This window comes from Trichechus manatus, unplaced genomic scaffold, assembly GCF_000243295.1.
Source record: "Trichechus manatus latirostris isolate Lorelei unplaced genomic scaffold, TriManLat1.0 scaffold00071, whole genome shotgun sequence".
In the NCBI taxonomy this organism is placed as follows: Eukaryota; Metazoa; Chordata; class Mammalia; order Sirenia; family Trichechidae; genus Trichechus; species Trichechus manatus.
Genome location: NW_004444007.1, coordinates 3,737,628 through 3,763,832, shown reverse-complemented (window position 1 = coordinate 3,763,832; position 26,205 = coordinate 3,737,628). Strand labels below are relative to the sequence as shown.

Here is a 26,205-nt window from a genome sequence, read left to right as displayed (position 1 = left end):
TCCTATGGGGCAGTTGTATTCTGTCCTATAGGGTTGCTATGAGTCTGAATTTAATTTTACAATCAAAAAGATCCTACCAAATAAAGAAATGGATCAGGTGTACCTGGGCCTTGGAGAAGGCAGTGTGAGTTCCTGGATTTTCTCTCAGTTGAGTGATTCTTGATCATTTGCTCCCCTGGCACTGAAATGCCACAGTGGTGTCTAGAGTGAGGAAGGCTGTTGGAGACCTGACTTGGCAAAGTGGGTGAGAGCAGGACCCCTGCTGTTTTATAATGGGAAGTCACTCCAAAGTCAGAGTGGTTTGCATACTTCCTTACCCAGTTCAGTGCAGTGGCCACAGGCTCATGCTCTGAAATTGGATATTCAAGTCTGGCTCCATCGTGTACCTTGGGCCAATCGCTTAACCTCTAAGCCTCATTTTCCTTATTTTAAAGATGGGGTTTGTAGTAATTACAATCTCATAAAGTTATTGTGAGCATTTAAAAAAATAAAGGCTATACAATGCCTTGTTGTTAGCTGCCATTGAGTCAGACCCTGACTCATGGGGACCTTGTGCACAACGAAACCAAAAGCTGCCCAGTCCTACACCATCCCCATTGTGGTTTGGGGATCAGACTGTCACGGTCAATAGGGTTTCCACTGGTTGATATTTGGAAGTAGATCGTCAGGCCTTTCCTTCCTAGTCCGTCTTAGTCTGGAAGCTCTGCTAAAACCTGTTAGCATCATAACAACACACAAGCTTCCACTGACAGACGGATGGTGGCATAATTTCAGGCTGAAAATCAAGGAAGTTTCTAATTCCCTGATTTCATAAGACTCTTTGGAATTTTACTGAAGCAAAGAAGTTCAGTAGCAAGAGGCATGCCAGCTACTGGGTAATTGTGCAAAGTTCTGCTTCTTTCAGCAGACACCTCCTGTGCACAGGAAATGAGGCTGGTGATGAGTGGAGCAGACTGCCTGGGCCAGGGCCCTGGTTTCCTGGAGAATTCTCCAGAGTCCTGTTCATCTGCTGCTTCCAGGCAGGGAGAGGAGTGCTTGGGAGCTGGACTCCAGGACCCTAGAGTGCATGTGTTTAGAGCAGCTTTCAAGAAGGGAGGAGAGAAAGAGAGGGAGAAATGAAAGGAAGGAAAAGAAAGGAAAGGAAGAAACAAAGAAGGAAAAAAAGAATGGAAGAGAGAGGGATGGAAGGAGGAAAGAAGGAAGGGAGGAAGGAAAAAGAGCAGCTTGTTTGCTGACCTCCCGATTTCTTCTCAGGCTCCAGGGCTCATAAAGGCTTGCTGGATTACAAGTTTCAGATCCGTAGAGCAACTTTTTCTGCTCTCTGCCCTTCTGTTTACTTGATTTTCATCCATCGTTGCTACCTTGGCCAAAGGGTGGCAACTGAACGATTTTTACCTAGAATGTAATTAGTATGGATCTATGAAAACTTGGCACAAAGCCTCCAGAATAGATGATAGATGGGGAAAAGGTCAGATGAGTGACTAAAAGGAACAATAAACATTAAGTAAAGGCCTGAAACTGTGGGTTATGTAATGATTTAAGGGAAGGAATGGCATTCTGCTGATGAAGAGGGAGAGGTGGAAGGTTCTCCCCTAAGCGTGGGAGTGACTGTCTGAAGGGGTTGGTCCCGGTGACTCACTACCCACAAACTCGCTCTTCTGTGGAGATTTAAAACGTAGAATCTCTTTGCCTTTCAGAACCAAAATGTCCCTGGCCCACATGCTGTGTACATACATATGCTATTCATTGTTCAAGATGCACATCTGGCTAAGCGGCAAGGAAGGCAGGGCCAAATGGTAGCTTTGACCTTCCCAGATCAAAACTGTGAAGAAGATGGCCAAGGACTGCCTTAGTGTCAAGACTGATTTATTCACTTATTCACTGGGCATGTAAATACTTTCTGAGCCTGCACTGTGAGCAGGTTCCTGTCTTCTAGTCCCCCGTCTCTTGGGGGAGGCAAAGTTATCCCTGGTATTGTGGTCCCAGGGACCTTAAGGAAGGAGACAGGAATGTTTCTTTTTTAAAGCCCCACTTAGTTGGTGGAACCTGCTTGGAGCTGCAGGGGGCCTTCTCAGGGATGTGATTTTTGCACTTGGTCCTTTGGTCTCTCTGGACTGGACTATGCTTTGGCTGTGAGCAGGATTCTACATTAACATTGGTTATTTAACAAGATGCTTGCCTAGCATCTTGGAGGCCCTGGCTTGAATTGCTGAGGGAAGGGGATGGGCACAAAGAAAAGGCAGAACTGGGCAGAGTGTAAAGACAAAGCTTCTGAGAGCTCCAAAGCAAAAGGGAGCCCTCAGAAAAAACGTGAAATTGTTCACTACAGATGATCTAGTAAACAAGGTAGGTACCATGCTTACCTTGTCTACTAGATAATCTGCCCCTGCCAAGAAGGGACAGAGAAGGTGCTTCTAGAATTCTGTTTCATCTGCTATTCTTCTGGCCTGAAAACAATATTATTTTTCACTGGAACCAACTTCTGCTCCTTTCCCATTCACCTGAGAAAATGGGAATTAAGGTCCTGCCAGTTCTTTGCAGATCTTAAGGGAAGATGAACTTGCTTGCCTCTTTCCTTTGGCTGGGATCCCAAGGGGCCAGAGCCTCTTGAAGACAGTTACCCTTGGCATCAACAAGCCCAGGCCCTCTTGTGCAAGGTTTAAAAATGAGGAAACTATAGAGCAAGGAGGTTGGAGAGCAGGAATACTCCATCAGTCAGTGCCAAGGGCAATAAGACCTTACTGCCGTAACTCTCCCTATAACCTACCTTACTTAATATCCTGATCATCTCTGATCATCTGTAAGAGAAACAATGACTTTACAAGGCATCCTTCACCTCTGATTCTTAATCCTGGGACATGATATTGCCTTTGACGATGGCCATTGACCATGATTGTATGTGACTTTCAGAGTGAATGCTCATATCCAAGTTTATACAATCAGAGCTCTTCGATCTAGAATGAACCTTAAAGTTCAGTCTCCCTCAGTAAAGAATTATGATCTGTTCCAGAGGCTGCAAACTATTCAAAATCAACACTCCTCCTAATACTGGGAACAAGTACAGACCACCCCTTTAGCCTCCCTGTTAAGTGTGGCCATGGGACTGAAGTTTTCTCCAGTGCAGTGTGAGAGGAAGTGACACGTGGCACTTTCCAGCTAGGCCCGTTCAAAACTCCCACACATACTCTTCTATGTGCTGTGGGACCATCACCCCAGCAAGAATTTGAGAGACAAATCCCTGAATGAGACCCTCATTCCCCATCTTTATTAAAACACTTTATTGGACTCAGGAGATTCTGCAGTTAATGCTCTGTGTATGCCTTAGTTTTCTCATCTGTAAAATAGGGACAAAAATACTTACCTCACAGGGTTTTTGAGCAAGTAATATAATGAATGATGACCACTCACTGTAGTGCCTGGCATATAACAAGCCCAAGAAATCTTGATTGAACACCTATTGTCATTCCTTGAAGTTGGTTATGATATTTCAATGAAAAATGCATTTTGGAAAGAGATATAAACATGGAAAAGCTAGCTGATAGGGTGAGAAGATGGTATCTCAGCCCCTTCCTCCCTTGCACTGTAAGGAGCTTGAACAATTTGTGGAAATAGTCATTTCTCTAGGGTAATGGATCCCTGGGTAGCATAAATGATTAAGCACTGGACTACTAACTGAAAGGTTGGGAGTTCAAACCCACAGAGAGGTGCCTTGGAAGAAAGGCCTGGCAATCTACTTCCAAAAGGTCACAGCCTTGAAAACCCTATGGCGCAGTTCTACTCTGCCCAGGCAGGGTTGCTGTGGGTCAGAAGCAAGTCGATGGCAACTAATAACAACAGGCTAATGGGAGAAGGCGTCACATATATAATGGAATCCATAATAATGCAATGAAATCCATTAAATTTCAAGCCCTTCCTCAGTGTGCCCCCCAACTCCAAAGCCATACTATGAACACAGGAAACCAACAGACAAAAAATTGTAGTTTCTAGGACTGGTGTCAGTATGTTTTAAATGAAGCAGTCGGCCATAGTAAGGACTACAGGGAGGAGATTCTCTTCATTTGTAGGTGTTTAAAGATAGAAACTTGGATGATCTGCCTAAGTGATCTTTAAGATCTTATCCAACCCTAAGTTCTGTGATCCTTTAGAATATAAACAGAATTTTAGTTTCACCCTCTTTCCTCCTCTGCCTCTCCAATCCCATTACCTGCAAAAGCGTGAATTACAAAGAAAATTCCCCCAAAAAATACAACATAAGGAGAAAGATATGTAACAAGTGACCTCCAGCCCACGACTAATTCATATTTAAACATCTTAGCCTCTCAGGGGAAATAAAGTTCATTTTAAACAAGCAACATGTCCTTTCAGCGCTATCCTGGGTTATTTTGCATTTTGGCAGGGTACATTACGACTCCATCATCTTTGTACAGACTTGTATGGATTTTTTTCTCCTCTCAAATACAGCATCTTCTCTTCAAAGAACTACAGACATCATCAAAGAATTGCCTTTGGAATCAGACCAGGGTTTGAATCTTGGGTGAGTTATGTAATATTCAGAGCCTCTGTTTTCTTACTGTAAACTGGGGCTAAATATATACCTCATAGGGATGTCCTGAGAATTATGTTAGAAATCATTAATCCAAAAGGGCAGGCATGTAATGAATGCTCAAATCTGGTGGGCTCCGTCCTCCCACTTTTTCTCTTGCAGAAGGCCGTGTTTGCGGGGCTGCCCTGCATGGTGGTGACCAGGAACATCTGTGCCACGTACAACTATGGCAGGGGGCTTAGGTGGTCACAGTAGTGGCTGTAGCAGCAGGGCTTCCCTTGGCTGAAAAAGAAAGACTGCTGATCCAGAAAACGTCTAGGCTGTGCCTGCAGAGTATAGAAACCTCAAAAGGTGACTGAAGTTCTGAGGAAGCTATTTTTAAATGGCTTCCTGCTGTGAGACAAGCTTTATGGGAAGGTTTATTTCAGGCCCATTGTAGCTTTCCACCTGCCCTCCTGTGTTCATTTTGGTATTTATCTCCATCTGCTGGTACAATGTGAAAGAGACTCCTTCCACACAGATGCACACAGTGTTGGTAACCCTTGTGTTGGAGCACCATGCAGAGGCTCAGGCCAGAACTGAGATCTGGGAGGAGGAAGAGGAAGTTTCTGGAACAGAAGAGAAATGGGACTTCTGATTAAACAAGGGGGAATGTTATTTTTAGTCTCAGCATGAGCTGTTCGGTTGTTCCTCCTCCTCAGGTCAGCTTCTCTTTAAAGTGAACTTCTGGTACTGGAACAGTTGAGACCTGGAGAATGGTAACAATTCATCCAGCACCTAGGGCTTAAAACATCCATTCATTATTTAAGTTGCTCAGGAATCAGCAATTTTCAGCAGGGCAGCTTGTCTCTCTGCTCCACACAGCATCAGCTGAGGCAGTCTGAAGTCTAGAAGGAGCCACTCAATGGCTGGGGCTGGAATCATCTGAAGGCTTCCTCACTCACTCATGTAGTGGTTGACGTTGGCCATGGCTGGGATCTCCGTTAAGGCTGTTGGCTGAACACCTATACGTAGCCTCTCCATGCGACTGCTTGGCTTCTGAGCATGATAACTGGGTTCCAAGAGGGAACCACCCTGGAGACTGGGCAGAAGTTGTGCCACATTTTATGACCTTACCTTGGAAGTCACTTAGCATCACTAACAACTTGTCCCAGGACTGCCTGGATTCACAGCAAAGGAACACAGACCCCTACCCTTAGTGACAGGAGTGTCAACATCATATTCTAAGAAGAGCATTTGGGATGGGAGACCTTGCTGTGGCCAGCTTGAAAATAATTTGCTACAGAGAGGAACTGGCAGAGGAATAGAGGGATGGGCTTGTTGTTCGGGAATTAAGGAAGAAGAAAGAGCTGTATTTATAGATACAACTTTCAAAAATTGGAATAATGGAGGTGGGGAAGTGAAGAAATAGTGTAACAGAAAACAGAAAAATAATTTTCTTTAAAAAATATTTCATTTATTTGGGATACACCGTAAAATGAAGAATGCAAACTATTTCTACACCAGAGAATAAAGTCTTACTTAGAAAGGCTTTCCTTACTTTAACATTATTCATCCATGATTTCTTGTCTTTCTAGTATTTTTATGGTTTAATTCTTATACATCTGGAAATTATTTTAATTAAAGGATGGAGGTGGGGGTTCAGATTTTTTCCGGAGTGATAACTAGATGGAACATCTCTATTTCTTGAATAGTCATCTTTTCCTCAGTGATTTGAAACTCCACTTTATCAAATACTGTTGTTGTTGTTGTTAGGTACCATCAAGTCGGTTCCAACTCAGAGCGACCCTATGTACAACAGAACAAAACACTGCCCGGTCCTGCGCCATCCTCACAATTGTTATGCTTGAGCCCACTGTTGCAGCCACTATGTCAATCCATCTCGTTGAGGGTCTTCCTCTTTTTCACTGACCTTCTACTTTACCAAGCATGATGTCCTTCTCCAGGGACTGGTCCCTCTCGATAATATGTCCAAAGTATGTGAGACAAAGTCTCGCCATCCTTGCCTAATCAAGACAGATTTGTTCATTCTTCTGGCAGTCCATGGTATATTCAATATTCTTCACCAACACCATAATTCAAAGGCATCAATTCTTCCTCAGTCTTCCTTATTCATTGTCCAGCTTTCATATGCGTATGAGGCAACTGAAAACACCATGGCTTGGGTCGGGTGCACCTTAGTCTTCAACGTGACATCTTTGCTTTTTAACACTTTAAAGAGGTTTTTTTTGCAGATTTGCTCAATGCAATGCGTCTTTTGTTTTCCTGACTGCTGCTTCGTGGGTGTTGATTGTGGATCCAAGTAAAATGAAATCCTTTACAACTTCAATCTTTTTTCTCCGTTTATCATCACGTTGCTTATCGGTCCAGTTGTGAGAATTTTTGTTTTCTTTATGTTGAGGTATAATCCATACAGAAGGCTGTGGTCTTTAATCTTCATCAGTAAATGCTTCAAGTCCTCTTCACTTTCAGCAAGCAAGGTTGTGTCATCTGCTTACTGCAGGCTGTTAATGAGTCTTCCTCCAATCCTGAAGCCCTGTTCTTCATACAGTCCAGCTTCTTGGACTATTTGCTCGCATACCGATTATATAAGTGTAGTGAAAGGATACAACCCTGACGCATATCTTTCCTGCCTTTAAACCAACCATGCAGTATCTCCTTGTTCTGTTCAAATGACTGCCTGTTGATCTATGTACAGGTTCCTCATGAGCACAATTAAGTGCTCTGGAATTCCCATTCTTTGAAATGTTATCCATAATTATTATCATCCACACAGTCGAATGCCTTTGCATAGTCAATAAAACACAGGTAAATATCTTTCTGGTATTCTCTGCTTTCAGCCAGGATCCATCTCACATCAGCAATGATATCCTTCATTCCACGTCCTCATCTGAATCTGGCTTGAATTTCTGGCAGTTGTACAGCTACAGCCACTTTTGAATGATCTTCAGCAAAATTTTACTTATGTGTGATATTAATGATATTGTTCAATAATTTCTGCATTCTGTTGGATCACCTTTCTTTGGAATAGGCATAAATATGGATCTCCTCCAGTTGATTGCCCAGGTAACTGTCTTCCAAATTTCTTGGCGTACACGAGTGAGCACTTCCAGTACTGCATCCATTTGTTGAAACATTTCAATTGGTATTCCATCAATTCCTGGGGCCTTGTATTTTGCCCATGCCTTCAGTGCAGCTTGGACCTCTTTCTTCAGTACCATCGGTTTTATGCTATCTCCTGAAATGGTTGAACGTCGACCAATTCTTTTTGGTATAGTGACTCTGTGTATTCATCTTCTTTTGATGCTTCCAGTGTTGTTTAAAATTTTCTGCGTACAATCTTTCAGTATTGCAGCTTGAGGCTTGAATTTTTTCTTTAGTTCTTTCAGCTTGAGAAATGTTGACTGTGTTCTTCCCTTTTGGTTTTCTAACTCCAGGTCTTTGCACATGTCATTATAATACTTTACTTTGTCTTCTCTAGCCGCCCTTTGAAATCTTCTGTTGAGTTCTTTTACATCTCTTTTAGTCATCAAATACTAAATTCCTACATATCTTGGGGTCTAGTTCTGGACTCAATTATTTTTACCTACCTTCTTATCTTACCATGATAATAACCCAACTCGAGTTTTGGAGCCAGACAGACCAACTCAGAAACTCCTTAACCTTAGCCTACTTGAACTCTCTTTTAGTTTCATTCCCTGTCAACTGGGGACAGTAATGCTACAAATCTTCTTGGGTTATTTTCAAGATTAAATGACTTGATGTTTTGCACAAAATTGCTTAGCATAGTTGGCAGTGCCTATGCAGGCTGGGTTCTCTGGGAAGTAGACTTGGAGAGGGAAATCAGCGTGCACGATGATTGCGTGGGAGCGCCCTTGGGATTGACATCTGTGGAAGGGAAGGGCCAGCAGCAGGGCGGGGCAGAGGGAGAAGTTGTAACACAGACCCAAACAGCAGCCTCAGCTGAACTCGTGGGGAGCTCTGGAACTCAAATAGCCCTTCAGAGTTGTCCCTTGTTGGACAACTTTATACACCCACATGGATTAGTCCTTGCAGACAGGCCACCGTTGAAATGGGCGTGACCTGGGATGAAGTGGCTGTCTGCAGCTGAGGCAATCCTTGAAGGAGCAGATAGCCAGAGGCTGTTTGCAGAGTGTGAACTCCCAGTGGCTGGGCCAATGAGTCCTTTGTTACACAGGCATCTTGGTTGCCCGTTACATGTCCACCACAGCACCTCATTCAAATACTTTTTTTTCCCTCTTCATTATTCCCAACTCTTTGAGTAAAGAGCAGTTCAGCAAGGCTTCAGGCTGGAAAGCTCCTTGTCCTGCTGTATGCTGAAGTTTCAATACTTCATGTATCATGGCAGCACTGAGAACATGGTGAGGAGGTGAAGTTTAGTGAGCGATGGAGGAAGGCAAGGCTAGATAGCCTCAATGAGATGAGCTTGCCAAGGATCTGACAATCTGAAAGCTTTCATCATAGGCTAAAATACTTTTTTTTTTTTTTCCATTTCTGGATCAAAAACTTGACTGTAAAGGAGAATGTGAGTGTGACTGATAACCAGGTGATGGGATGATCCCTGTGATTATAAGGAATCGTCTTAGAAAAGTACTGGCAGAGATCAAACAAGGTGAGGTCATCTGTTTGCTTTTCCTTTTATTATAAAAGTAAAATAAAAAATAAATCCAACATTTGTCCTTAAAGTATTTGATCTAAAAAACATATTTACAATAGCAAAATGCAGAAAAAGGGGAAATAACCATTTTCAGCACTGATTGTCACCATGTTTAAATATTGACACGTACATGTTTGTTTTTTCAAATCACAGAGATAAAACCACATTCAAAAAAGCAATAAGCCTTTTCTCTTTATTGTACACTGAATGACTTTCATTTAAAAATACCCCTTTTCTTAATCCTTAATCTGAATGCACGACTGTGCTGTGGACGGCTAGAAAAAACATCAGGTGGGGACTCCGACACCTTTTAAAGATAGTGGGGACACAGCAGAAGGACAGCAGCAACGACGACAGAAAGCAACTGTAATCCATTAGCAGCCGGTAAAGCTCAAAAAGCTACCTCACCCCCAAGGATGCTTCAGCCCAGCCGAGTGCTGTGATTGCTAGAGACTACCAGTAAGTGAACCGAACTAAAAGTCAATGTAAGAACCAGGAAAGGAAGCCAGTTTAAGAGGCCTGGGATTAAATCCACAGTGATTCAGGCAGGCTGGTTTTCCTCTGAGCACCTTTGGATGTACTTTATCTTCCTTCTTTTGGACAATGTGGTGGAATTTCAGGGCTTCAGTTTTGCAGTGTTGAAAATCACCAGCAGGTTAAACATTGCCTTCTATAGATCCGTGCTGCCCATAATCGTGGGGCATTTTGTTCAGAGTTAGCAATGAGCCGCTGCTGGTCAGAGACTCTGTGAAGCTGAGTTTGCGGAAGGAGGTCTCCACGCCGCTGTCACAGATGCTTTCGTTATCTCGGAGCTCATCTGAGGGGAAAAAGCACGGATTCACTGGGGGCACAGCTGGGAGCAAGGCAAAGGCGTTGCACTCACACACCTTACATTCCAGTTGGGCTCAAATTTGGATCTAAAAGGCATATGTGGATTACATTTTCCCCTTATCTTCCACAAATCACTACAACCCACCTATGCAGCTTCCTGCTCATGCCTACTGTTCACATGGTGGGAAAAGCAGAAATATAAATATAATTATTATATTAATATAAATTTATAATATTAATATGAAATTATATTAATATAAAAACTGTGGCAACATCAGGATTAGCCACGTTTTCATATCTTCTCTTGCAATCTAGCTGTAGTGAGTTGAACAGTGTTCCCTCAAATTCATGTCCACCCAGAGGCTCAGAATGTGATCTTATTGGGAAATAGGGTCTTTGAGATGTAATTATTCAAGATGAGGGCATAACAGATTAGAGTGGGCCTTAAACCCAGTAAGACTGGGTCCTTATAAGAAGAAGAGATTTGGATATAGAGACACAGCACATACAGAGGGAAGAAGGCATGTGAAGACGGAAATTGGAATGATGCCATTTCAAGCAAAGGAACACCAAGAATTGCTGGCAATCTCTAGACGCTAAGAAGAGGCAAGCAAGGATTCTTCCCCTTGAGCCTTTGAGGGAGCATGGCCCTGCTGACACCTTGATTTTGGACTTCTGACCTCTAGAACTTAGAAGAGAGAACTTAGGGAAAGAGTAAATGTCTGTTGTTTTAAGCTACCCAGCTTGTGGGACTCTGTTTTGGCAGCCCTAGGAAACGAATGCAGATTTAGCTGTATGTTTATCAGAATCCTTCCTGAATTCTTGATTCAAAGCACACCCTTTTTTTTTTTTCTTAGAAATTAGGTGTATTTTTCCGACCACCGTATTACCCACTTTATAGCTGGGGAAATTGCTGACCCTAGGCAAAGTAAATCTGTGACAGAAATAGGAACTAAAAACGAGATATCTCTCTAGGCCCCATATGCTATTAAACTCTATACACTGTCTCAAAAATATTTTGGTAGCAAAAAAATAAGGTGATTTAGATGAAACTGAGTCTATACTGGAAAATCAGGTCAAATTCCCCTTGTTGAGAGAAGTATCATTAGGGTTCTGAACAATATGAATGATTTCCCACACTGAAAGAGTAGCCAATGAAACAGAAATTTAATATACACAAATAAGAATGCTATTTTCTTACATATTAAATTCTAATATTAAAATATTAAGACTTTAATGTCAGCAGCATGGCTACTGTCTTGTTATTCATTGATGTATTCAATCCACCAGTCTTTATTCAGTATCTATTATGTGCTAGGAACTGTGAGGTATTTTGAAAATAACTACAAATTAAGGACTTAGTGCTTTCTGAGATATAAGTATTTACTTACTTCCTTGGGTATCTGTGCAGAGGGAGCACTAGGCCCTGAGAAACAAGAGATTGGGCTGTTTTCCTGGTGGACACATTATTATTTTCTAAAGTGTGTACAGTTAACTCCTGTCTTTCCCCTAGGAAGGCCCCTCTGAGGAGGTGACATTGGCACCAAAACTGAATGGCAAGAAGGAGCCAGCTAGGTGAGGGGCTTTTCCGGGGAGAAGAAGAGACAGCTCAAAGGCCCTAAGGCTCAATCAGACTCGCAATCTGGGAGAAGAGAAGGAATATCTTGGGAGCTGAAGGGTAGTGGGGTGGGAGGAAGAGTGTATTAAAGTGATGTTTAAGAGAGAGAGAATGGGGTAAAGCAGGGACACTGTCTTTATTGTTCACTGCTTTAACTTCAAAGCCTCAAGTAGTGCCAGGCACACAGTAGCTGCTCAGTGAAGATATGTTGAATAAATGAACTGGAGGATGTACAACAGGTGTCACATGATCTCATTACTTTTAAAAAGACTCACTCCCACTGTTGTGCAGAGAATGGCCCGAAGCGAGGAGGGCAGAATGGACACAGGGAGGCCAGTTAGGAGTTGCTGCAGGAATCCAGGCAGAAGATGAAGATGGATGGAGCAGGGTGGTTGTTACAGAGGGGAGGAATCCTTGATAGATGCGGGGTGTAGGGTGGTTAGGGAAAGGAAGTATTCATGGATAATTCTTAGACTTTTGTCTTAGCCTCCTAGATGGGGGCAGTGCCTGACTGTCATGGCCAATATTGAGTTTGGGTGGATGTTTCAGGAGTTCCACGTAGAGAAGTATGGAGGGCTGAGGACTGGGCTCTGGGCGCTGTGACTTTAAAAGGTGAGTGTGGAAGAGGCTGTGAAGGGGACCACACAGGAGGGGCTGCGAGTTCAGAGGACACGCAGATGAGTGTAGTGTGGAAAAGCCAAGTGGGGACGGTTTGAAGTAGGAGGGAGTGGTTGTTGGTTGTGTCGCCACTGTGAATGGTTGACAGGATGAGAAGAAGGGATGACCAGACCTAGCAACATGGCAGCTATCGGTCATCATGGGTGAAGTGGTGGGGATGGAACCTGACTGCAGGCGGTCACACAGAGAACAGAGGTGAAGAGGTGGAAAGAACAACTCTAAAACCCTCTTCTGAGAACTTCTGCTGTGTGGGAGAACAGAGAAATTGGGCTGGAGACGTGAGACGAAGGGAGTGTTTTCTTCTGTGTGTTTTGTTTTGTTTTAAAAGATGAGGGAAATTACAGCACGCTTAGCTAGATGAGCCTGCTAGGAGAGAGAAACTGCTAACACAAGAGAGAGAAGTACAAATTCCAAGAACAAAGATCTGGAGAAGGCAGAGGGGATGGGCCAAGGGGAGAAGGTGCTTTCAACAGGAGCCCAGACATTTAACCCACTGAAACCAGATGCAGGGCAGACAATGTGGGCACAAGCACAGGTGGGCTGGTAGATTTGATGGTACAAAGATGAGACAGTGTGAGTTTTTTCTAAGCTTTCAGTGGGGTGAAGGCAAGGGCATTGGATGAGTAAGGAGAGGGAAGGGGTTTTGGGGGTTTAGAAAGAGACAGCATGAAACAGTTGTTTAGAGAGTGGGAGAATAAAATTATAGGAACATATAGGATTACTGGGCTGGGTTAAGAGTCCATTCCATATGGGGCATGTGTTTTTTAGGTGGGATGAAATATGAGGTAGCTAACAGCAGAAGACAAGGTCAGGGTTTGGAGCTCAGTGTTAGGAACACAGGAGAGGAGATGAAGTGAGAAGGTTACTGGAGGTGAGGAGGTTAAGGAACTGAGGGGGAGTATAGTGGGAAAAGTCACAGGATCAGTCTGAAGTCCTGGCTACTAGTCCAGGTGCTACAAACCTTGGGCAGTGTATTTTTTCTTTCTGTATCTCTCTTTCTTAATTTAAGAAATAATATTTACCTTAATCAGCACATCATTTGGTTTTTATTATGTACTGTGAATTTAATCACATGTCTATGTCATTGTTCACATGAATGGCAGTGTCAGGAGGGACAGAAGGTGGAGCTCACGCACCCCAGGAGCAGACAGACATACAGGAAAGTATACTTAGGAGAGAGCAAGGGGAAACTGGAATGCCACATTCCAAGAGAATGGAAGACACCAGCTTGGGGAAGCAGAGAAACATCTCAGCTGCTTTTCCTGTCATTCTCCCTTACCTATTTGCTGCCGTGTAGAGGAAGGTGAGAGAGGCAGCGAGTGGGCCTGAGAAGGCGTCTTCACTGAGCTGGTGGTTGCTGTTCCTGAGCTGCAGAAGGCTGTCTGGATGACTTCAATTGCTTCCGTGTAACCCATCTGTCTCAGGGCCTCTACCAGTTCCTTTACTGTCCCTCCAGAGACCTGAAAGAAAAAAATGAAGAGTATGAACTGTGCTCAAACCCCTGTGTACGGAGCAACAAAGGGGCAGACGGAACACCGGCACCATATCCCTTCCGGTCTTCCATGCTGTCTCCTCTACTCAGAGCCAGGTGGTACTGGAAAGGTCAGAGAAGAATGACAAAGAAAATACAGTCCTCAAATCAAGTTTCCTGTTTTAGCTCAAAGACCACTCAGGAAATCACAGAGAAGTGGTTTATAGTGAGCAGAGAGAGAGAGAGAGAAATTGCTGAGGCTGTGAAACTCCACCTCGAGTGAAGTCTAGGCAGTATCCCTGTGTAAGCTGAAGCTCTGAAGACTGCTGAGAAACAAAAGCTAACAATGACATTTTCAGCAGAAAATAATGTTACCCCATGTTCTTCTCTACCTTTTATTTTTAGAAATGAAAGCATCACCAGGTAATGGCTCTGCTAGAAGCCACTTCACAGAAAGATGATTACATGTCCTGACACACAGTCAAGACCAGGGCCAGACTACCCAATAAGCAAGGTAAGCACAGACTTATTTGTGCTTACTTACTAATCTGTAGTATACATAAGAAACACCTGCAGATTTTGTTAAAATGTAGATTTGGATTCAGTAGATCTGGGGTGGAAATGGAAATTCTCAGCAGGGTTCGATCTGGAAAGAACTTGATAGAAGCCCTGATATAAGCATGTGGGTTGTAGTCTATCCTGTTTGTTCACAGGGATCAAAGTTCTGTGACAATCTTGACCCTCCAAGTAGTATTTTCTCAGGGACCCTGGGAAGATCTCCAAGTACAGGAAAACAGCCTTTTCAGGAAGGTAGGCTTCCATCCTGGCTGGGTCATCCTCCCACGCCTTAGGCAAAGACTGACTTTCTTCTTTAGAGTTAAAGGAGACGGAAGAGGTTACGGCCCAGCCGGTGATATTAACAGAGTAAAGTCAAATGAAAACAGCCAAATATGTCAGGTGATGTGTTACCTCGTAGTTGTCCATAAGAGTTTTAGAAGGAGCAGGACTCAGTCGGAAAGCATTATTAAGTATACCCAGACCTAATTTCTGTGCCAGAGTGGCCCAGTTTTTGTCTGGATCAGGGATTTCTAGCAACTTGTAGAGCTGCAACTTTGCATCTTCAGCCAGCTGTTTCATGTCTCCTGAAGGAAATGAAGAACACGTCTGTTGTAACCTACCAGAGACACTCTGAATGGACTGATCGTTGCTACACTGCTCTCCCTCCACCTCACTGTGGATGCAATCAAGCAACTTTACTTGACTGTCAGCAGAAGCCCAGCTGAGTAACATCAGTATATATTTTTAGTAGATTAAAACTGGATATTCTCCTTTGTATACCTCCAGGATCTTTTGATTCTGAAATAAGCAACTGTCTGTGCCTTTCACAGTAAACCCTGGATAATGCCAGTTCCCTGTTCCTGTGTACCACTGAGTCTATTCCAACCCTTATGACAGAGCAGAACTGCCCTATAGGGTTTCCTAGGCTGTAATCTTTATGGAAGCAGACTGCCAAGGCTTTTCTCCCACAGAGCCGCTGGGTGGGTTTGAACTGCCGACCTTCCGGTCCGCAGGGGAGTGCTTAACCATTGTGCCACCAAGGCTCCTTGCTGGTTCCTACTCCCTCCTTAAACGACAGTGTGGAGACAATACTGGTTAAGAGAACTGTGGTTCTATCACAACCTACCTTGTGCCAGTAAATCATCAGATGTTAACTCTGACTCATATGGTTTCCCATTTAATATGTCAAAAACCTGTTGGGAAGAAAAACGTGGGACAATGTTACACATTAATGGGACCACTAGGGTAATCTGTTTCTTTGTGGTAAATCACTCAGCTTGTCTTTCTTAGGAGACCTAGTACCTCAAAGATGGAGGAATGGAAAAGAGGAGTCAGTACCATCACCAGATATACGTGTGCCTTTTGGGGGAAGAATAGCCTTGGGATTCTGGGGCAGGGAGGTTGTGCTTTACAGGAACTGCCTGAGGAGGGCAGGGGTACCAAACCTAACCTCATGGAGAGGACTTGCCAACCTCACAGAGAGTCAGAGCCAAGACTTCTGAGGTACAAAGGCAGCCCAGGCCACCAAGTCAGCCATCTCTTGGTGAGAGAGTCCGGTTAGTGATGTCTCCCTGAGAGCTAGGGCTATGGCTGAGCTTACTCAAAGCTGAAACTGTGTTCCCTTGCTGGCCCGTCTTCCCTAGTAAGTGGTTTATGAGAATGAATGTTATAAACTTGCTCACACTAAGGTGTATAAATGCTTACAAGGTTTGGTATTAACCTTCTAGCATAACTTACATTTTAACTGAGGGAACAGCATAATCCTAAATTAAAAAAAAAATCTCTAAGTGAGGAATTTTAGGCAAATCTATGAGGGCCTTTCTGGTATTTTCTGTATTCACCTTGTTGTTGGGTGACCTGGGTAAGGACAAGACGGGGTCACTGAAGTGGGTTATTGTTCTATGTTCTGTGGTGAGACCTTCTAGGCAAATGAGGTGCTAAAAAAGGGGAACCACGTGGTTCCTCTGCCAGGGTCACTCAGCTCAACAACAAAGGGCTGCAAGGATGTGAGCAGCACTTGGCACTACAGAATTTGGTTTTGTTTTGCTGGACATCCATATGCTGCCAACCTCCTCCCTCTGGCTCTTCTCCCTGGGCCAGGAAGATCTAGTAACTGTTTTTACCTTCAGATCTCAGTCACTGGAATTTTGAGAAAGGCTTTAAATCTAGTTATTCTGTTTATATTTACTGACACACTCAGAGGAACTCCCAGTTTCTTTTTACGTTCAGAAATCACCTAGCTAAATTCTGAGCAAACCATCACATTTCCCCTAGCTTCAGAAATTGAGGTGGTAACAATTCTGGTGTGAGTTCAGGATGGGAGACTCTTCTGTGAATTTTGTGTTTTCTCTTTTCTAACCCTCTCTCAAACCTTAACTCTGATCTGATAAGGCATCCACTTTGACACCCAGAACTCAGTTGACCTAGATCTTTCAAGGATAGGTTTTTCAAGATGAATATGGCTCTTGACAATCAGACTTTCTTAAAAATAAAAGTCATGTTCTTTGTGGAATAAAGAACCAGAAAGACTATTCTTACTTTCCTGAACCTTTAGCTACCTCAGGAGCAGCCATCACACAGACCGAAGCGCCACTCACCTGCCAGTTGGCAGCCATATCTAAAGGTGTGGTTCCAGGCACGACCCCTTCGTCCTCTCCATCCCTTTCCCAAGAGTCATCCAGGTCATAGAGAGGCTCAAAGTTCTCCACCAGTGGATCTGCTCCTGAGAAGTCAAGATACACAGCATTAGGTATACCCAGAGCTTGTCAACTTCAAGCCACCAGTAGGGGTCAGAATTCCAAGGGCAAACCACAATAGCTGCTAGAGGCAATTACCTGGATAATTTTTAATAAATAAAACACGTTTCTAATGAAACATCCAGAAAACTTCTTTTAAATTCTAATTTATTTGGACTATAAAGATGTTTTATGATACCCTAGATAACCAAGGACACCATCAAAAACAAAAGACTGAAGAATATGAATTTCACATTTAGCTCTCTAGGATTTTTTCCATCTTTCATCTGGGGGCTAATGGACAGCAGTTTATAGGGACTAGGCACACCCTCAAGATTAAGGACCTAAATGTTCAACTTTATGCACAGAAACACACATTTCTCAGCCTCTTCTCTCAGTCACTCCAAAGAGCAAAGATGCTTGCTGTCTACAAACAACATGTTCAGTTTTACTTCTTGGTACAACACTAATCCTTAAACAAAAAACCACCAAAAAAAGCAAAACAAAACAAAAACCAAAAAGTTTGTTAGGATGTGTAGTTTTTGAAAAATTGAGGCTGCTGGCTCTTGGGAAATCTAGTCTGTTTTTGTGTCCAGCTAGAAAACATCTGAAGTACTCAGGGTTGGATTACCCAATAAGCAAGGTACGCACGGGCCCAACTGTGCCTTCCCGCCAATGTGCAGTGCATAATGTCACCTGTACCCCGCCACATCAAAGATGTGGTAAAGCCCATGTGAAATTGCTCACCACAGATTAGCAAGCAAATACAATTAAGCACGTGTGTAACCTTGCTCAGTCTAAGCCACCGTGCTTACTGGTTAATCCGCCCCTGAAAGTACCTCAAAGATTAGAGCTACAGTTACTTCTCAGAGGCTAAGAGACAATTTTAATGAGAGAATGTTTAGCTTGATATCTAGTGAACAGCAAGAAGTTCAGCACAGCCTTTTGGGAAGAGGAACTTTTCTCTAAGTGTAACCTGACCGTGAAAGCAATGGAGGAATCAAGTGAAAGGATTTACAGGACAGAAGACTGGAGGAGCTAAGCTACGTCTGTTCCTTGGGGATCTTCTCCATGAGTTTGAACACAGGACTAGGTTCTTCATCTGAGTTTCTCCATCTATATATTCGAGAAGCTATTCCTTGGGATTCTAAGAATTCAGGAGAAGGCATGTTTTGAAAGTTTTATAGCTTCTTGTCTGAAGGCATTTCTTAATTCTAATAAATGACTTCCAAAACTACTCATACACACTGCAATCAGAGTCTCTTGTTCAAGAAAATGTTCAATTTGACAAAAGAGAAAAGAAAAGGCTGCTGCTTATTTGGTATGATTTTACTTGTCAGAAAAATGTGATGCTCCTAAAGAAAAAGTTCCTACATCTTTCTGGACTGATTTTTAAAAAAAAAAAAACCGTTGTAAAGAAAAACCTGTAATACATTTGCCAGTTCAACATTTTTGAGGTGTACTATTTAGCGATATCAATTACATTCACCATGTTGTGCAACCATTGCTCATAACTGTTGCCAAATTTCCCATCACCATAAACAGAAACTTACTGCTTTTTAAACAGTGATTCCCCCTTTCACCCTCCCTCCTGCCCTGGTAACCACTAATAAACTTTGGTCTCTAAGTATTTGCTTACTGTTATTTCATATATTGTTATTTCACAGAAGTGAGATCATACAGTATTTGTCCTTTTGTGACTGACTTATTTTACTCAGCATACTGTCTTCAGGGCTCATTCATGTTGCAGCATGCATCAGGACATCGTTTCTCTTTACAGCTGAGTAATACTACTGGGCTGATTGTTTAAAAATAGTATTTTTTAACACATTGTTTTCTTAACGTCATGAAGCACTTATCTTCTAAACCATTTAAAAAATCCTCTAAAGCAAATCAAATACATTACGGCAGGCTTGAGATACTAATTTCATTAAACTTTTTTTTTTTTTGGTTCTAAATATGCCAAGCATTAGAGCTATAAGGATCAGCAGTAATATTTCTATATCCTTCACAAGGTTTTAATGAGGATTTTGTGGAATAGCAACTGCAAATTGGTGAGCATAACAGGGGAGAAAAACACATAGTAAAGAGAACAGAGTCTGGAAGTTCAGACTGGCCGGGTCTGATTCACAGCTGTGCCACTCACTCGGATTCTGGGACTGGGCCCCAGTCTCTTTAGTTTATCTCCTTGGCCATAAAATGGGAACAATGATACGATATTTATCTCCAAGGGTTATTGTGCAAATTAAATAAGACAGTGCATGTAAACTGTCTAGTACAGTGCCTAGTTCATAGTAAGGTCAATTCCTCCCTGCAAAAAACCCAAAAAAACCAAACCTATTGCCATCAAGTCGATTCTGACTCCCAGAGACCCTACAGGACAGAGCAGAACTGCCCCACAGGGTTTCCAAGGCTGTGATCTTTAGGGAAGCAGATTGCCACATCTGTCTCCTGTGGAGTGGCTGGTGGGTTCGAACTGCAACTTTTTGGTTGGCAGCCAAGTGCTCAGGTCAGTAAGTGCTAGCAATTTTTATTCTAGTGCCTTGAGCATAATAGTACTCAACACACAGCAAATTTGCTTTTTCCTATTATTTTAACTCCCAAGAGACCCTTCTTGTAAAAGGAAGTCTTTAAATTATTTCCTATACCAATAAACTTTTTCTTCTGGGGACTTCTGCCTTGATCTGAGACTGGTACTGCCCAGAATTCCCTCTATGAGGAATTAAATTCAACTTAAAGAAGAGCCCTCATCACTGGATTCAATCTAAACAACCAAACCCCAAAACAAACTGATGAATTAGGGAGTGAAAACGACTCTACTATCACAATGAAGCCTGGGATTACTAGTCCAAATAGTGCCTTCACGGCAGTTAAAATGTGATTTGCCATATAATTTACCCATGTCTTTCAGCAGCAGGTCTGTGGCTAAAGAAGAAGGTGACATGGCAACCCCACTCCTGGCATTAAGTGAGGTCTGCATTCCTGGTAACAACTTCCATCAAGGACTTCCAGGCTGCCTTACCTGCTGCTTTGAGAAGAGCTGCCAGCCTGGTGGACCCTCTCCCAGCTGCTATGTGCAAGGGTGTAGTTCCATCAAAGGTAGTACTGTCCACATGGGCATCACCCTAAAATCCAGCCCCGACAGAAAAGGGTTAGTGGAAGGTTCTTTTGCTCTTTCGTCCCCACCTCCCTCCATTTGCATGGCCCCTTGGGTCATATTACCAGCTCAGTTTCTGTTTTGGGCTGGGTCTGCTACTGAAGAAATCCCCAATTAGAGATGCCTGGGGGACAGTCCCTGAAGCTGCTACTCTGAAGCCTTGCAGAAATGTTAAATAAATAGAGCTGAGTGTAGGGAGAAAAGCTGTTACCGACATCATTCTTTGAAACTAAGCCAGTTGCAGTCGAGCGACTCTGACTCATGGTGACCCCGTATGTGTCAGAATAGAACTGTGCCCCGTAGGGTTTTCAGTGGCTGAGTTCTTGGAAGTATACTGCCAACCTTTCTGTTAGCAGTCAAGTGTCAACTGTTTGTACCACCCATTTTACTAAATATCCCTTGGGAATTTAATGCAAAGATAAGTAAGTGTCCTTCACCTCCAGAAGCAGGCAGCCAGCCAAGGAGATGTTGTCATGCTCCACAGCCAGGTGCAGTGCCGTGCGCCCAGACTTCTGCTCCTGAGCATCTATGTCTGCGCCGGCGGCCATCAGCAGCCGCAGACACGACATGCTGTTGCTCATCATGGCTATGTGAATGGCGTTCAAACCTACGGGCCAAGCACAGAGGCAGTCATGGGGTGGGAAGGCTGTTCACAAGATGGCCCTCAGTGAAGCTGAAGGAAATAGTTTATCCCACTTCTAGTGCTGAAAGCGTCTCTACTCAAGGTATTCTTTACAGGGACTGTAAGATCATTGCACTGCATTTCAATTTACTCCCACAGTCTCCCATTATGTCCTCAGGAGACAATGAAAGCAAACCAACATTCTCTGAATAAATGATGCTCCATATACTTACAGACCAGTATATGCTCAGGCCTTTTCTTTTTTGCTATTTCAAAGGTTTGTAAACATTATCTAAAAAATAACATCTACTCTTTTTCTATCTGTTCATGTGAGATTACCCAATGATTACAGAGAGCATAGAAAAGGGGCAAAAACCAATCATCTATACCTCCACCACCCAGGGGCCTCCGTTTTTTCCTTCTACTAACAAACTATTCCAAATCATCTTTAAAGGAATTAGCTATGGCGAGCAACAAAAATACCCACGAGAGACCATGGGCTCCAGGTGACTAAGGGAAGCACTTCTGGGTGCAAATCAAATAACATGCCTTTATCAAATACCTGGCAGTTATTTAGAAAGCTGATAGGGAAAGTTATACCACAACATGTGACTGTCTCTTACCTTCCCCGTTGGGCTGGTTGATAAGTAGTGCTGCCTTTTTGTGCTTGAGTAAGATACTGAGAATTTTATCATGTCCTTCTTTGGCAGCTAGGTGTAAAACAGAGTTACCCAAGCGGTCCAGAAGACTCAGGTCAGCCCCGGCCCTCAGCAAGTCCTCCACCACATCTTCTTGACTGGTGATTACTGCTAAGTGCAGGGGCGTCTGGGAAGAGTGGAGAAAGGGTAGGGAGATACATACTGGTCACTTATAACCCACCAGCCTGGTAGCTGTCCCTGCAATAGATAGAGTCATACTGCAGGGCCATTTCCCATTCTAAGGTTAACTCCTGCCCTTTGTAAATGAGTTATTCCCTTTTTCATATCATATACTGCTACGACTAGTAATATATCTATACACACACACACACATTTAATAAGTCAATAATCAGGATATTTTTATATTCACAACACTAAACAGATTTCTTGTTTTCATTATAGCCCATCGATTGTTGATAATTAACTTCTTTATTAATAAGTTTAGGTCCCTGGGTGGTGCAAACAGCTTGCACCTGTCTACTAACCTAAAGGTTGGTGGTTCGAATCTACCTGGGTGCACTGTGGAAGAAAGGCCTATAAGGATTACAGCCAAGAAAACCCTATGGAGCAGTTCTACTCTGTATCACATGAGGTTGCCCTGAGTTGGAACTGACTGACTCAACGGCAATGGATTTGAGTTTTTCTTTTTTTTTTCTTTAATTAATAATTTTAGTTTTCTTGAATCTCTAGTAGGCACCTATCTTTAGCCGATAATTCCATATGTTAACGTAGCAAATCAAGGCTACAGGTCTTTTTTTACTGAAGAAATTTAAATGAATTATCCAATAGAAACCAATGAATAAAGGTGCTGTCATTCTCTATCAACATGGAAAAATGAATTTGCTAAGTTAAAAAATATTGTTCTACTGACTGATTCATGAGACTGATCCATACAGCTCTGTTACCCTCACTCTGTAAAAAGTGTTAAGAGGATTCTAAATATCATAACCGGGAAAACACAGCACGCTCACTAAGAGGACTCAGATGAGCTGAAAAGCTGAGTTGCTGATGCTTAATAGGTGCCTGAAGTCCATCTGCCTACTCTGTTACAAAGCAGTACACCTCAGGGAATGCAAATGAGATGTTTTGCAAATTATGTTTCCAAGGTTGAGCAAGACAAACACAATCATGAAATTATCTTTTCAAGAATGGGGTTACTGAGAGCAGCAATAGGTTTTTACACAAATAAACGTGCTTTCCAGGAGTCTGTGAAATCCAGCCTGTCTGTGACCATGGGCCTAAACTTTCCCTTTCAGTGAGCAGTTACTGGCAGGAGGGTGACCATAGCACACGTGAACTGGCAGGATGAGAGAGGCCTGGGCTAAGTCTCAATCACAGCAATTATTTAATATAGCAGGAACGAGAGAAGATTTTTTTGGGGGGAGGGGGTGGGGGTAAATTATCATTCTCCCTTATTACTTTCATCTTCTAGGCCAATCATAGTGACCCTATAGGACAGAGTACAACTGCCCCATGGGGTTTCCAAGGAACAGCTGGTGGATTTTAACTGGCGACCTTTTGGTTAGCAGCCAAGCTCTTAACCGCTGCACCACCAGGGCTCCCTAGGACAATAACCCCTGCTTGAATGGAGCACTGTCCTCAATACTTCAGATGTGATAGCTCTCTGCTCTCAAAAAAATAAATGAATAAATAAATAGAGGCTGTGTTTACAAATCCAGGTTTTCTGAAATGCTATTTGACGAGCATATGTTGGAGGATATGGGAAAAGGAATGAGAGAATGCAATTGGAAAAAAAGATCAGAAGTTGAGGTATTATAAGGGAGAAATCAGGAATTATCTATAGTTTTAATATACATATACATATATATATTTTTTCATATCATACTAATTCTCCTACCATGGACAACAGAGGGAGTTTTAAAGTTTTTCTCTCACGATCCCACAAAAGGTTTTCTATATTTCATGTTTCTAGATTTGAAACCTCAAGATTGTGTCTTAAACAGTTACACAAGTAGGGATACAGCGATTCTCATGCTATGCCAGTGGGTGTGTAGACTTATGTAGCCACTTTGGAAAGCCAAGTGAGATACTCTTATGGGTCAGCTTGGCAAGGTTCTTGTACCCAGTTAGTTAATCAAACACTAATCTAGGTGTTGCTATGTTTATGCAAATGTGTAGATGCAAATGCATTTAGCATCTACAAACGTGAGTGGGCCTCATCCAATTAGCTGAAGACTTTAAAATCTCTTAAGGCCTTAATGGCAACAACTGCAGTTTCCCAGAGAAATTCTGCCTCAAAACTGGAAGAGTAATTCTTGGTGAGTTTCCAGCCTGCCAGCCTGCCCTAAAGATTTAGATTCAAGAGTGCAACATCAACTCCTGCCTCAGTTACGATTGATGAGCCTGCCCAATAGATTCTGGACTTGCCAGGCCCCATTATCACATGAGCCAATTCCTTAAAATAAACCTCTTAATATATACTATTTGTTCTGTGTCTCTGGAGAATCCTGACGGACACACCAAATATACAAGTGCCCCAGCAACCCATCTCATGTATATCTGAGTGAAATTCTGACACAAATCCTCAGGGAGACATGGTGAGGATATTCGTTGCAATAATGTTTATGGAGGTAAGAAGCTAGAAGCAGCTTAAGTGTCCACTAGTGTGGAATAACTCATTGCCGTCGAATCGATTCCAACTCATAGCGACCCTATAGGACAGAGTAGGACTGCCCCACAGGGTTTCCAAGGAGCGGCAAACTCCGGTGGTGTAGTGGTTAAGTGCTATGGTACTAACCAAAAGGTGAGCAGTTCGAATCCACCAGGCGCTCCTTGGAAACCCTACGGGGACAGTTCTACTCTGTCCTATAGGATTGCTATGAGTTGGAATCCACTCAACGGCAACAAGTTTGGCTTTTTTGAAACCCTGGTGGTGTAGTTGTTAAGAGCTATGGCTGCTAACCAAAAGGTTGCAGTTTGAATCCATCAGGCACTCCTTGCAAACTCTGTGGGGCGGTTCTACTCTGTCTCATAGAGTTGCTATGAGTCGGAATTGACTTGACGGCAACGGGAGTGTGGAATGGTTAAGTTATATAAGATGCCCATATGGGACTGAACTAGCTGTACATTCAGCAGCATGGACAGGTCCTATAAATAGTGAGTGCAGAAACATAGTGATGTTCGCACAACAGCATTTATGTATTTTAAAAATACATGCACGTGGACTCACACACACACACACACACATAAGTGTGAATATAAAACTGGTGAAATGTGAACAAGATCTCACATTGTACCAGCAGTGATTGTACCAATGTCCATTTCCCGGTTTTGATATTGTACTACAGTTATAAAAGATGTTACCATTGGGGGAAGCTGGATGAAGGATACATGGAACCTTTCTGTACATGTTTTTGTAATCTTCTTTGAACCCATAATTATATAAAAATTTAAAAGGTTCATTCAGAGCAGGAGCAGTATGTATGTGGATAGTTTGTGAAAGTATACGAAAATATCTATATATTTAAAGTGCTTAAGTTAAAGTGTTTAATAAATATATGTAGCCAATACTTGAAAAAATACCCACAAGCACAATGGTTACATTTGGGGATGTGGCCAAGGGACTTTCATGTTGTCAGGGAGTTGAACTTTGACTTTTCAATGTATATCCTTCTGCATCAGTCTTAAAACTATGAATATATATTTATAAATTTAAAACATTAAGAAAAAAATAGAAAAATAACACATGCACCAAAACAAAACAAAACAAAAACAAAGCCACCAAGGGTTTAGAGGAATACATGCAAATAAAACAGTGCATGTCAAACACAACAGAATGGTTGTCTACGTTGGGGTGTGGGGGTGGGTGGGAGGAGAAACAGGAGAAGAGAATAAAGGGGAAAAAATACATTTTAAAAATACTTTCAGAAAAATTTTAACTCTGTGTACTTGGATTTGTGTGTGTATTTATGCGTGTGTGTCTAAAGGGCTGTTGGTGGGTGGGGACAGAGTTGACCATGACAGGTGGTCACAGAAATGTAATGAGTAGTGAAAGGTATTTTGGGAGAGTGTTTTAAGATAACTGGCAAGTAATGTCACATTATTTACAGAACTATATAAATTCCCAACTAGAATAGTCAACAGAGAACTTTTATAAGAGACAAACGAGAGTTAAAATCTTAGCTTGTTGCAATTCTCAAGTCAAAGTTGCCATTGCGTGTGTGTTTGAGACCTAAAGGGAAACCAGAACCTTGCCCATTAACTAGACTGGTAATAAGTGGGAACAAAAATGGACTTATACTCTCCTGAGAGCCACGAACTGAGAAATGGCAGAAGTGTCCATGGTGGTGGTTTCAGGTTTTTTGTCTCTAACGTACTGGAGAGTTTCAATATATGTAACCAAGTGATATAGTAAGGAGTTTAGCATATAATAAATCACAACAACTAATCCTGTTGTGCTGTGTCCTTTGGAGATCCTATTTATAAACAGAAAAACAAGTAATTCCTTGACTCTGACCTTCAGGAAATGAAGTTAAGCAGTCTTTGACTGGAGAATTTCTTTTTTTTTTTTAATTGTACTTCAGGTGAAGGCTTACAGAACAAATAGTTTCTCATAGAACAGTAGTACACATATTGTTTTATGACATTGGTTAACA

The 26,205-nt window shown here is 42.5% G+C and overlaps 2 protein-coding genes across 6 annotated transcripts in view; one reads left to right on the top strand and one right to left on the bottom strand.

The window, feature by feature from the left end:
• Positions 1-14,800, top strand: part of MANBA (mannosidase beta) — a 161,968-nt gene extending 147,168 nt beyond the window's left edge. Inside the window, exons 17-18 of one of the 2 annotated variants that reach the window (XR_002824670.1) lie at positions 9,084-9,176; positions 14,225-14,800. Coding sequence is in view for 1 of the 2 variants with exons in the window: in XM_023734737.1 (XP_023590505.1) it covers positions 9,084-9,122 (39 nt within the window). In the remaining variant the exon portion in view is untranslated. Of the gene's footprint in view, positions 1-9,083; positions 9,328-14,224 lie in introns of those variants that run through there. The other variant, XM_023734737.1, reaches the window with a different exon arrangement.
• Positions 9,816-26,205, bottom strand: part of NFKB1 (nuclear factor kappa B subunit 1) — a 137,882-nt gene continuing 121,492 nt past the window's right edge. For all 4 annotated transcript variants that reach the window (XM_023734735.1, XM_023734734.1, XM_004380249.2 and 1 more), the window contains 8 exons: positions 21,515-21,716; positions 20,707-20,876; positions 20,135-20,237; positions 16,975-17,099; positions 15,504-15,570; positions 14,789-14,961; positions 13,628-13,808; positions 9,816-10,038 (listed from right to left, as the gene is read on the bottom strand). In XM_023734735.1, coding sequence (XP_023590503.1) covers positions 9,878-10,038; positions 13,628-13,808; positions 14,789-14,961; positions 15,504-15,570; positions 16,975-17,099; positions 20,135-20,237; positions 20,707-20,876; positions 21,515-21,716 — 1,182 coding nt within the window. In that variant the 3' untranslated portion in view covers positions 9,816-9,877. The remainder of the gene's footprint in view (positions 10,039-13,627; positions 13,809-14,788; positions 14,962-15,503; positions 15,571-16,974; positions 17,100-20,134; positions 20,238-20,706; positions 20,877-21,514; positions 21,717-26,205) is intronic.